The following is a 13,126-nucleotide window of genomic DNA, read 5'->3' as shown; positions in this document are numbered from 1 at the left end:
CGTGCAGTCGTCCCCCATATCGTTAAGTGGATGGGCAGCATTAGGCAGGTTCCTTGCGGTTATTATATGACCTAAAACTTAACAGAAGCCCCTGAATGGTTTTGGTTAAAGGCTGAACTAGTTCAGCATGGAAACGAAGATAAAATAGAAGTGCAGGTAACACTCGAACGATTAACACAAAAGGGCTAAACTGGGGATACATTGATACTCAAGGTGGGTGTCTCAAGGTGAACATTCAATAGTTGCAGAAGCTGGGGGGGGGAATAAATACAGTACATTAAGGAAAGGATTTTATTTGCATGAAAACATGAAGACAAAGAATGATTACTTACCGTTCAGTTGCATGTTGGTCATGAGAGTGAGGCTATGAAGCACAAGGCACCATGTACGAAGCAAAGTATTTGGATGCCAGGCCAGGACTGTTAAAAAGCTGGTTATAGAAGCTAAAAGAACCAAAAGATATAAAACAAATAGATCAAATGTGCCAATTATGTTCGGACATAAAGTAAAAGATCTTGTGCAGACGCCACACTAAGTTAACAGCGCAGAGTGCTTTTACAACAACATAAGTGCCAGTGTCCGTCCGTCCGTCTCCACCCCCGCCCCCCCCCCCAAAAAATAAGGTGACTTTACCATTAAATGAAGTCTTCTAGGAGTTATTACAAGTGATTTAAAAACAATAAATAACACTGACTCCCTGTTGGTCTAAGCGTTAACTGTGCACCAAAGTGGTGCTTCCAGTTATTACTTCCGCTTCAGGTGTGTAGGTGATGCAGGAAGGTTTTTCTGGTTGATATGCTTATTTTAGAACAGGATTTGGAAGTGGACAGAGTGTTGACACAGGACAATTGGGCTTGAGCCTTCATCCAAAACCCCTTTCACACTGAAAATTAAAATCCCGGGTAATTCACTTTTACCCGGTAATTTGCTGTTTTTTGCAGGGTCGTAGACCCGGGAATTAAGTCCGGGTTGACCCTTTCACGCAGGGAAAAAAAAAACAGGTTGTTTAGCAAATTACCGGGTAAAAAGGGAATTTCCCAGGATTTTCATTTTCCTGTGTGAAAGGGGTATCAGACTGAAAATGGCGAAAAACCTGGCACGCAAAATGCAGGGCAAAAGCCAGGTTTTTTGACATTTTCTGTCTGAAAGTGGTATGACCTATAGGTCACAAGGAAAAATCAGCATAGGTATCTTGCTGGAAAACAGCATGTTCTTTAGGGTTAAGCACTGCTCATACATCTTATACTGTATATACAATTAATTGGTCTATTTGTTTCTCTCTATGGTTATGCATTCAGACACCCCTGCACAGATTGGGATGAAACCAACGCGAGGTGGTCCAGTTGAATCCGGGCCACATTTTAGGGGGGGGGTTGAGGTCAAACCTCCCAGTGGTGTAAAATGGGCAGAACTTTGACCCTGGGAGCCTGTTCTGAGCCTTCCGCTGGATGGATTTGGATGAAAACTTCATAGGGTGGTAACACTGGATCCCAGAAGACATACTAGGGGGCTAGGTTTCAGTTTGGACCTTCAGTTAGTGTACGCTGGGTAGAACTTTGACCCGGCGACGCTGGGCAGAACTTTGATCTGAGGAGCCTGTTCTAGGCCTTCCACTGGATGGATATGGATGACATCACATAATAAAACTTAAAAACTTAAAGATTTAAACCCGGGCAACACGGGTACTTCAGCTAGTTTTTTTATACAGCTGTAAAATAATGTTACCTTACAACAGCAACTTAATGTGTCTTCCCTTTATATTACATTTCACACAGCAAAGGGTAATCTTATCCATGTGTTCCATTAACCAGTCCTTGTTGATAAATTTATCTTGCATGTGAATGGGGAGTTGCCCCTGCTCTAGTAGTGCCAGGGCAGAGGAAAGAATGGACAGCTCCCTCTTTTGTCCATCTCCACTAAGCCTGAGTTGGAAGATTTAATGTTCTATCTTCCACCTAAAGTACTGTTAAAGGATACCAGCTAACATCTAGCACCAAAATATGCTCGAGAGGGATTTTAGCCAAAAGCAATGGTATCGCTGCTGTTTCTGAAGCATTCCGGGCCATTTGCCTCCTGGGAATCCTCTCCAGTGCCTCTGCTCCCTCTCTACTGGCTGAGGATGAAGTGCAGCAGCTAGCTGTGGCCACTCCGGTAAGCTTGAAGTAAATCTCACATTGTAACCAGCTGTAAAGAGGATTAATTTCTGTGGCACATGACAGCATGTCCTGCTGACAGGCATTTGCAGGCCAAACTGTGAGCTGTAGCAAATCAGCTCTACCTCCTCAGTTTGCCAGAAATCTAATAAGAGGTGAAATACATCCGAAAATTGGTTTTTACAAAATAGATGTAATGTAGAATCATTTTTCAGACATTGTGTGGCTTAAAAAAATGTTCAAAACTTTAAAGATCATGATGACAATTGTATACTCACTGAGGTTGTGATGAAACAATCAGGGCAGGTTCCAATCATCGTCCATCAAGAAATACACCTATTTCCTGAGACAACACCATCATATACTACATTGACTGTCCTGTTCAGCTCAACAAGAAGCTAAGGACTACTATTCAACATACCAATAGTAATCCTGTGAGGAATGTGATGGTGGGTGAATCAAGGGTGCCCACAACATGATGAAGTCATCATGCCATTATTTTAAGCTCACAGTATACTTATGCATTTTATGTTTAGATTAATACATTTCAGTTTTGCTAGACAACTAAATGAACACAATTTTACCTTGGTTTAAAGCGATCACTGGTACTCTAATAGCATTGTATAAGAACAGGTCACCAACATTTTCCTTGCCCCCATTCCAACTAGAATTCAGGCTCAATGTGAGCCATAATTGTAGTAGAGACTCGAGCTGGCATAAAACAAACAAAAATTAGTGTATAGCACAAAATCCTTTCCAAGAGACAAGTTGTCTGTAGCGTTTATAATTGTGACATGGACATTTACATTTGTCATAACATTCATCTCTTAATAACCCATTAAGTAATGCACAGGGAAAGAGAAAATACACCTGTCTTAAGCTGGGTACACATTATACGATATACTGTGCAATCTTGGCAGTTTTGACCAATCTGCACGACCGTCGTATAGGGTGAACCCCCAATCCGTTGTTTTCACCAGTCGTTAACTGCATCGTCCCACTGCATGTGCTGCACGTTCAATGGGACGATTTCACAGACGACGTGGTGTGGTTACATGAATCATGTGACGATATTATATATTATAACAATATTCCCTCGTACGACTGATCATGTAGTGTGTATGGCGATGCAAAATAGCTTTACATTGCAGCGCTGTGTTGCTGGGAAGCACAGTCGTTCAGATGTGTACCCAGCTTTAGATTAAGGATTTACTTTTATTTTCTGCAAGTTAAAAAAAGATAAATAGGTTCATGTATAACAGTAGATATGATGGGTTAGTATTCCAATATATAAAAGACAAATGATAACTTGTATAGCTATTATAGTATGTAATGAACTACCTGAACATGATGCACTTGCAGCATAGAAAATAACTTGTTGAAACAAGCACTCAGCATGGGAATGGAAGACGACTGAGCAATTAGTTGATTCGACTGACTGGATGCATAAAGTCCCCGCAATAAAGAGTCATCTGTTCCACTTGAAGGCTGTGATACTTGGGAACAATAACAAATTAATTGACATTATTTGTCCTATTACCAGTAAATAAAGCTCCAATTAGCACAAATTCTCAAATTACATTGCAGGTTTAAGCAGTGTAACTATGATGTTGTGACAATAGAAAATGTCCTTAGTAGTAGAGAAAGTCATATTCCTCATGTTGATCTCCACTGAAGGAACAGAAAGTGGCGCTGCGTACATTTATAGCTCTGTTCTGAGAAATCAACCCAATGTTTTAGCTAAAGGATAAACTGGGGATTATGTATAGTTCGATGAAAACGCCATTTCTTCCCTGCAACTTTAAATAATTTTAAACTGAGCATGTGCACAAAAAAATATCACACATCCTTGGAAATGCTAATTGAGACACATCTTCACTTACAACTTGGTGCCCAAGGGGGTTGGAGAGGACATGCAAGTGTGGTGAAAGCCCACCTCCAGACAGACAATTACCGTATATACTCGAGTATAAGTCGACCCGAATATAAGCCGAGGTACCTAATTTTACCACGAAAAACTGGGAAAACTTATTGACTCGAGTATAAGCCTAGGGTGGGAAATGCAGCAGCTACTGGTAGTAATCCCCCCCTGGTACTGTCCCCAGTAGTAATCCCCCCCTGGTAGTGCCCCCAGTAGTAATCCCCCCCTGGTAGTGCCCCCAGTAGTAATCCCCCCCTGGTAGTGCCCCCAGTAGTAATACCCCCCCTGGTAGTGCCCCAGTAGCAATATCCCCCCCTGGTAGTGCCCCAGTAGCAATATCCCCCCCTGGTAGTGCCCCAGTAGCAATATCCCCCCCCTGGTAGTGCCCCCAGTATTAATCCCCCCCTGGTAGTGCCCCCAGTAGCAATATCCCCCCCTGGTAGTGCCCCCAGTATTAACCCCCCCCTCTGGTAGTGCCCCCAGTAGCGATATCCCCCCCCTGGTAGTACCCCCCGGTAGTAGCCCCCCCCCGGTAGTGCCCCCAGTAGCAATATCCCCCCCCTGGTAGTGCCCCCAGTAGCAACATCCCCCCTGGTAGTGCCCCCAGTATTCCCCCCCTCCCTGGTAGTGCCCCCAGTAGCAACATCCCCCCCTGGTAGTTCCCCCATTATTAATCCCCCCTCTCTGGTAGTGCCCCCAGTAGCGATATCCCCCCCCTTGTAGTACCCCCCGGTAGTAGCCCCCCCAGTAGAAAGAAATGTAAAAAAAAAAAAAACACTTACCTGTAACCCCGCTCCTGGTCCCGACGCTGCTACAGGCTCCTCCGCCGCTTTGCATAATGGGAGAGACGTCGTCATGACGACGTCTCTCCCATTACCCACTGCGGGAGCCGGAAGATGGCTCCCGCAGTGGGAGCAGCAGTAGCCGCTGAGAGTCTGACAGACTCTCAGCGGCTGCTGATTACACCAAACACATAGCTGCCGGCTCCGGCGGCTGTGTGTTTAGCAGTGTGTAGTGCTGACCGAACTCCGTCCGGTCAGCGCTACACATGCGGTGCAGGCTGTGTCACAGTGACACAGTCTGCACCGCGGTCCGCATGGTACGCTACTCAGCAGCGTACCATGCGGGCATGACTCGATTATAAGCCGAGGGGGTGCTTTTTCAGCACAAAAAATGTGTTGAAAAACTCGGCTTATACTCGAGTATATACGGTATGTGCCTGAATGGAGGCAGAACACTTGTAGGTGATTGATCCCTGTTGCCAAATACAAACCCGTCTGTGATTGACAGCTGTTTCAGATTACCTCTATTCATTCTAATTATGCTAATACTATAGTCACGTTGCTGCTGTGACCTAATCACATCACAGTGATATTATCAATCAGTCCACAAGTATATTTTCAGGTCATATTTTAATGTGTATATTGATTTGACCTTAATAAAAACTTTTATTTGAATTTTGTTTAAAGTTCTAATTTACTTTTACTGTCCTTTCATGTACTGTATATGAATTATGTACTGTATGTTTAGCATCTACTGTCAACAATGTGAAGCTACAGCTCCTGGTGTAAACCAGGCATATATACTTCGGTCATCTTCAGGAGTATCTTGTGTATACAGCCAGCTCAGCAAGCCTAGCAAATATTTAAGATTTATTTATTTATTTTTAGTTCTGGGGCACACACTGCACTTGCCATTTAAATAAATTTGTGTCTAACTCTACATGAGACTCACAGTTTGCCGTTTTCATGACCGCAAAATAATGTGTTTTATTCATTTTACATGGTATATTGGGGTTCAGGGTTAAGCCAACTGTCAGTATCTTCTTAAGAACTACAGTATTAACTCTACTATACATACATGTTGGAGATGAATTGGTCAGTGCTTGCAGGATGGAATCCGCCTCGAGTGTGGACATCATCTTTAACATTAATTCTGCTTGTTGCTCAAGCCCGACCTCTAAACGAGCATCTAGAGCTGGGAATAAAACAAAGGAAGAGAGCTTAGAATGTAAAAAAGAAATGACAAACACTATAGGGTGGAGTTATACACTTCCTAATAATTCTGTAATAAGGACCCCACCTCCTTAATCCTTAGGGCTATTTCACACACGCTGGTTTTCACCTGCCGGCAAAAAAAAAACCTGCCTTTTTTTGCGTTGTAGTAATTTTAATAAAGTATGTAAGCAGGTGGGTCCTTTCAGACAACACGGACATGGCACGATCGCAGTGTTACAGCCAGGAAGATCCATTGACAAGGATGCCCACCGTCCACGGTTTCAGTGTTAAAGATTGAAAAAAAAAAGAAATTCACACACGTCAAAACCAGCACACATGGCACAAAACTAATGTGTGTGAAAGGGACATTCACAGGTAAAAAAACGGCCGGCTTTGGACAGTTTTTTACCGGCAGGTGAAAACCGGCGTGTGTGAAATAGCCCTTAATGTTGACAACTGCCCAAAAGCAGCAAACTCGAAAACATTAGAACCCCTTTCCAACAATGCATTGATTAACTCCATTTGGAGCACATATTACCTGGAGGATATCTGAAGCATATTACATGAATGCCCCCCATAAATTTAGCAATATTTGCCTCCCTGGATTTCACATCTTAAAGCCTCGATACGTAACTGTTTTAATGCAAATTCCAGGAGGTTCTTTTATCCCTTTGTTCCCTCCTTTCTTTCCTTTTTCTAACATCCCCATGTACCCCTCTCCCTCCTGACACTTTAGCCTGGGTTTTGCTCCCCCCCCACCCCCTTGCTGTGCTCTCGCCACTTCCTCACCACCCCACAGACATGAACTGGGATTTTTGAGTTCATATTACTTAAATACATGGGGAATTATCCTCTCTCTCAATTTGCTAGTCCTGTACTCTGAACGCTGTTGTAATCATGTGTTTCACTTGTATTTCCATTACTCACCATACCCTTTCTTTCTTTCTCTCTGTACCTCTTCCAGGTTTTAATTTTATATACTTAATAAACATCACAAAAAGAAAATCAGCTATCAAAAATCTGTTGTATCCGATTAGCTGCTTAAATTGCTTACGTAAAGACCCCCCCCCCTCCCCCATACTCTAGCGACTGACTGCCAAAATTCCCTGATCCCTAAGCGTCAGGGTTTCGGTGAAATCCAACATGTTGAGTCTTGCCGATTTGCCAATCACGATCAAAATATGATCATGATTAGCAAAACAGGGATTTTTAACAAGTAGAATTTCAATGATTCCCCGACGGAAGGGAGATTGATGGCCACCGGTAGGCATTTCCGACTGGCAGATCCGGTACGATTGGGGGAATTGCTGGATTGCCCAGTAAATGTATGGGGCCATTTAGCCTTGACATCATAACTTCTAAATTGCTCACACATGGAGGTGTTAAACAGAAATAATCTGTGCTGCTATTAGCATATACTAATGCTGGTTGCAGGTTGTACGAACCATGCCAAATTCGTCTCATGCTCAACGGCTGAGTTTTAGAGAGAAGAAACAGATCTTGAACATGCTCACCTTGAGACACTGACACTGTCACAGTCTGGGCACCATTTTTTTCTGTAGTGGCTGCTGGTTTTGCCACAGGAATCCCAACACCTCCGATATAAGGGTTGTAATTATAGGTGCCGTAGTCAGCACCCCAATAATCATACCATGTGCTGCTGATAGGCTTTTAGTGTAAAAAAAAAAACGAAAAAAAAAAAAAAAACAAGCACTCGAATCAAATTAAATCAGATGTTCACAAATACAACAATGCATTAAGTAGAAAGAATCCCTGCCATGGTGGTATGTATGTACAGTAGAACATAATTTGTTGAGGAACCAAATCCATGATATTCTGATTAAAATTAACAATTCACACTTAAAATACTTAATGACAGTTGTGTCCTTATACACCTAGCGTCAATACACCATACCGGGCGACTGAGCAGCTCCAGGGGGTGTAGCGTACAGTCTGTTTCTATACATTGTGCGTCTTCTTTGGAGCAAACCACCACTCAGTGTACTAGAGACTCTTGATTGCGACTTTAACCGCACATGAATTAGTTTTAAATATGTACAAAGTCACAGATGACGCACAATGGTACTTGGAGTGAAAAAAAGCTGCAGACACTGCATCACAGCACTTTGTACACAGATTCAGATTACTTCACACACAGATGTGCAAATGTTGCACATCAAGTTGATCAGAAATTTAGTAAAGTAGCTTTGTCAATCCCGGTTTGTTTAATTATGCAAATAAGATGCATTTTGTGAGAGAACACTCAGCCCCACAGAAGCCACAGCGTATAAGGACACATCTGTACATAGTTTAGTGTTTCCAAACTCCAGTCCTCAGTGACCCTTAATAGTGGATGTTTTACATATCCCAGTATCTCAAGTGAAATAATTAGCACCACCTGAGAATCTTCAAAATTGTGTCAACTAGTAATGAATACACCTGTGCACCAACTAGGAGATATGGAAAAAGGACAAATCTGTTGCTTACCTGTTAAGTATCTTTCTTCGACTCCATAGGTGCCACAGGGTGTCCAGCCTGAAGTACCTGACCTCCGTGGTGTGATTGTTTGGTGACCTGTCCAGCTATACGACTGACTGACTCTCTCTCCTGCGACACAAGAGGGCGGTCAAATCAGATACCCTCGTTTCCAAGTAAGCCATGTAGCTCAACCGTCTGTAATGGTTCAAAGAGAGCCCAGAGAACCAAGGACAGGTCCCAGAGAGCCACAGGTGATACAAACGGTGGTTGAACGTGGAGAACTCCCAGGAAGTAGGTCTGCACATCAGGCAACATCGCTATCTGTCTCTGGAAAAGAAGTGTCAAAGTGGAAACCTGGACCTTCAAGGAAGAGAGGAGGCCCAAAACCTGGACCTTCAATGAAGAAAGGAAATCACACAGTAGAGGCGAAAAGACCTGGGGTTAAAATCTCTAGTCGCACAACAAGCAAAATAGGTACGCCAAACTCAGTGATAGATCCTTGCTGAAGGCATTCAGCATGGTCCGAATTACCCTTCTGGAGAACCCCTTCGCTCTTAAGAGCCACCCCGTCAAAACGAGACAGGCCAGATCCGAATGGAAGTACGGACCCAGTGACAGAAGATCCGGCCGCTGAGGGAGACGCAGTTGTGCGTCTATGGAGAGGCCCAGCAGATCTGCGTACAACACCCGCTGTGGCCAATCCGGTGCCGCCAGGATCATCGTGCCTTTCTCCAGCTTGAACTATCAGAGAATTCGTGGAATCATCAAGACTGGAGGGAAAATGTAAATCAGAGGAGAGTGCCACACTGCCGAATAGAGTTGAAGCCGGCCTCCAAACCCGGAGACCCCAGGGTGGAGGTCCGCTCCCATCATGTGGCAGGCTTGTCCGCTGGCTCGTCAGCAGGACGTCGGGTGGACCAAGTCGGCTTGCCTCGGGGCTTGGAGCCTTAGGAGGCAGAACCCCGTCTTCTGGGAAACGGTTGACCTTTAGCTTTGCCCTGCGGAAGAAAGGAATGAGAAACTGATGTCCTAGGTCTGGGAGGAGCCACTAAAGCTAAGAAAGCAGACTTCAATGCTGCCAGTGTGGACACGATCTTGTTCAAGTCAGGTCCGGACAAAATGTCTCCTGCATAAGGAAGTGCTTCTAGAGCCTTTTTGGATTCTGTGTCCGCACTCCTGGCTGCAACCGCAGAAGCCGACACCTTAGGGGTCAAAATTCCCAAACTTATGGCCGCTGCCATATAGCTGCCTCTCCAACATGCCCCACCAAAGACACCAGGTCACCCCAGCGGCCAACAGCTTTAGCCCACCAAACAGATGCGAGGGCTGGACGAGCAAGAGCACCCGCATTAACATAAATGGTCTTCAGGAAATTTTCTACTTTCCTAACCAGCAATGTTAGCAATAGGAAGGGACGACCTAATATGACGGGTGTCCACGGGGGGAGGAGACTCCTACTTAGCCCTATTCGCTGCTGGGGGACGGTAAAAGGTGGCAATGCACTTAGAAACCTGAAAGCGCCTATTGGGGTGAGTCCATACCTTTGCTAGGAGGTCTCAAAAGCTCCGCCGAGGAAGCAAATTCAGTGACCGCCTTCTCTCTCTCAAATACAGGTGCATTGGATATAGGAGGCTGTTCAGAATCCTCAACCAGGAGAATAGATTTTACTGCTACTGGGGACATAGCCTCCTCTGGGACCAAAGAAGTCTCAACGTCAGAGGTAATAGAAGCACTAGCTTCCCCGTCTGAGGAAACTTCCTAGTCCGAACCTCCCCACAGATAGTGGCGTAGAGCTCTCGCGTGTAGCAGGCCTGCGTCTGGGAGCCCTATCCTTATCTAGCATCTGCTGAAAAGACGCTGACACCTGAACTAGCCCCTGTACAGACTGAGAAAATGAATGCATCCAAGGTGGATCCACCATAGGAAGCTAAGGCACAGAGCTAGGGACAGGGGGTACTGTGGCTGGCAGCGGTCTACAAACTGCGACATTGCCCGTATTAACGTGGACGTCCAAGCCGGTTTCTGACTGGATCCTGTGGCTGAAGTCGCCTGTTGCATGGCCGTAAAGCAACTGATACAAAGGCGATCCAGCTCCGGGTCCTGAGGAGAGATGACGTCAACACATTTCTTACAGGTGCGCAGCACTGTAGCACCTACCTCCTTGTGATTTTTTTTTTTCTGGACATAGTCGCAGAAATCCCCACACACCAAGATTAACAATGGATGTTTGGCAAAAAGGGTCTCAAAAGTGTGTGTATATGTACACACACACACTAATATATATATATATATATATATATATATATATATATATATATATATATATACACACACACATATATACATATACACACACACTGTACTCACCAACTGTAAGGGTTGTTCCCCAGGTGACCAATAACCACAGTAGGTACACACACAGAGTAGAAGTCCAAAAATCAAATGCACACAGACCACTCAATGCTAGTAAATGTGGGCAAATAGTGCTCAACAATACGGCTAAATTAGCAGGAAGCCCAGCTTCTCTCTCCGTGCTGTGCTGACGCAGGCTGTGAGGAAAATGGCCGCTCAGCGTTGCAAAGGAAGAGGAAAGAGGGGAGGATTCCGCCTGGGGCTTGCCATCTGCGGAAAGAAAAGCACACCCCAGGGTTATTGGCAACTGTTGCTATTAAGCAACAATCTGTTCCACAATAATGTCCAGGTGATCTAGTGGGCGGCGCAGGAGCCCACACTGCGAGTACCACCGGTTGGTTTCGTGCACCTGCGGTAATTACCACAAACCTGCGGCTCCCAGCAGGTTTGTGGTGGTCCCTGCTGAGCGCTGGCTGCAGTGTCTGGAGTCCGCAGCCAAAGTCACTGGCCCAGTCGCCAGTGCTGCGGCCACCGATGCTGGGGCGGTGGATGGAGCGGCAGAAGAGGCGTCACTGTCCACTCTAGTAAAAATAAGGATTAACTAAAATAAAATAAACCGCGGGGGACCACCTAAAGCAGTCCCCCTTAAAAATCATGCCCAGCTCCTGCTGCCACCAAACTGAAACTGGCTGCTGGTGGGGTATACAGGAGAAGGAGCCTGGGCTTGTGGGTATTTTCATTTACCGGTTTGGTGCCCAGACTCTCCTCTCCAGGCTATACTCAGTTGTCCCTGTGCCCCCTAGTGGAGGAAGAAGAAACATGCCCTGTTAGGGGTCCCTGAGGACTGGATTTGGGGAACACTGGCCTAGTATCTTGTATATTATTTAAATGTCAAAACAGGACACGCATTTATGTAAAGTCATGTTGCTCAGTAAAACTTACAAAATCAGCAAACAGTGTGCAATACTGGTCTAGTCTTACTAATTGCCTCATGAGTGCAAAGTGCAGCCGAGGAACTAAAGGATGGCAGCCCAGTTGTGACGATAAAAAAAAGTCACGTGCATTAGTACAGGGCAATGATTTTCTTTATTATTTTGGAGCCAAGAGTGAATGTGAAATGATAACCAATGATAATGGGAAAACAACCTAAATCCATAAAAAGTCTGATTCCATGGTGTGGGTAATACAGTAAATGCACTCAAAAATGCTGAATAGGATGAATGAAGGGAAGACCCTTGTTGGTCAGATATTTTTAAGGGTTGACAAACTTAATGACGATAACAACAACAACTTATTTAAGGAAATCATGTTACACTTAATGACAAAAAAATTAATAAAATGTAAAACATCATTAAATTGCTCAGTGACTTACAATGTCAATTATTACATTTGAGAGTCTATTCACAGGAATATTAACTGTGTATATAATGTGTCTGGTGCATATGTAAGTGCTACATAATTAAAATATGATCAATTAATAAACTGTCCAATGATTGTACATAAAAGTACAGGTTAGGTATCTCTCATCAGATATGTTTGGGACCACAAGGGTTTCGGATTTAGGATTGTTGAGATTTGGGAATATTTGCATAACATAATGAGATATCTTGGGCATCGGATCGTAGTCTAAACACAAAATTCATATATGTTTCATATACACCTTATACACGGTGCCTGAAGGTAATTTTATACAAAATGTTTTATAATTTTGTGCATGAAAACAAAGTTAGCGTATACTGGCAACAAAGGTGTCACTTGCTCAAAGAGTTTTTCATTTGGAGCATTTTCAAATTAGGGATTTTGAACCTGTACTACAAATACATTAAGTACAGTTTAGAAAACAAAGATCAGCTAAAGAGGCACTTCATACCTCCTTGTTAAGCCAACCATCTGCAATAATTCTACGTAAATGTGCAATCACTTTATATAGCATCTCCTGTGAAACCAATATGCAATAGCAATACATAGCCTCCATTTTTCATCAAAGCTTGTAGAGCATCAACAAGTTGAAGAAGAAAAACATTTGTATTCTCTATGTAACTATTTAAATCCATTTCTCCGATTCCACAGGGGACACTGGAGCTTCATGACAGTGGGGTATAGACGGTGGGTTGAGTTGAGCCTGGCACTTTAAAAATCTACAAGTGTGACTGGCTCCTCCCCCTCTATGCCCCATCAGCCCCAGTTTTAAAGAACTGAGCCCGAGAGGAGACGGAGAACAGACT

The 13,126-nt window shown here is 44.1% G+C and overlaps 1 protein-coding gene across 11 annotated transcripts in view; it reads right to left on the bottom strand.

Moving 5' to 3' along the window:
• BIRC6 (baculoviral IAP repeat containing 6) overlaps positions 1-13,126 on the bottom strand; it is a 403,615-nt gene that overhangs the window by 197,375 nt on the left and 193,114 nt on the right. For all 11 annotated transcript variants that reach the window (XM_088474413.1, XM_088474414.1, XM_088474417.1 and 8 more), the window contains 5 exons: positions 7,586-7,739; positions 5,935-6,051; positions 3,495-3,649; positions 2,738-2,864; positions 333-443 (listed from right to left, as the gene is read on the bottom strand). In XM_088474413.1, coding sequence (XP_088330539.1) covers positions 333-443; positions 2,738-2,864; positions 3,495-3,649; positions 5,935-6,051; positions 7,586-7,739 — 664 coding nt within the window. The remainder of the gene's footprint in view (positions 1-332; positions 444-2,737; positions 2,865-3,494; positions 3,650-5,934; positions 6,052-7,585; positions 7,740-13,126) is intronic.

This window comes from Taudactylus pleione, unplaced genomic scaffold, assembly GCF_031769625.1.
Source record: "Taudactylus pleione unplaced genomic scaffold, aTauple2 ptg000154l, whole genome shotgun sequence".
NCBI classification, from domain to species: domain Eukaryota; kingdom Metazoa; phylum Chordata; class Amphibia; order Anura; family Myobatrachidae; genus Taudactylus; species Taudactylus pleione.
The sequence above is the reverse complement of the archived record's forward strand: the minus strand, read 5'-3'. Positions and strand labels throughout refer to the sequence as shown.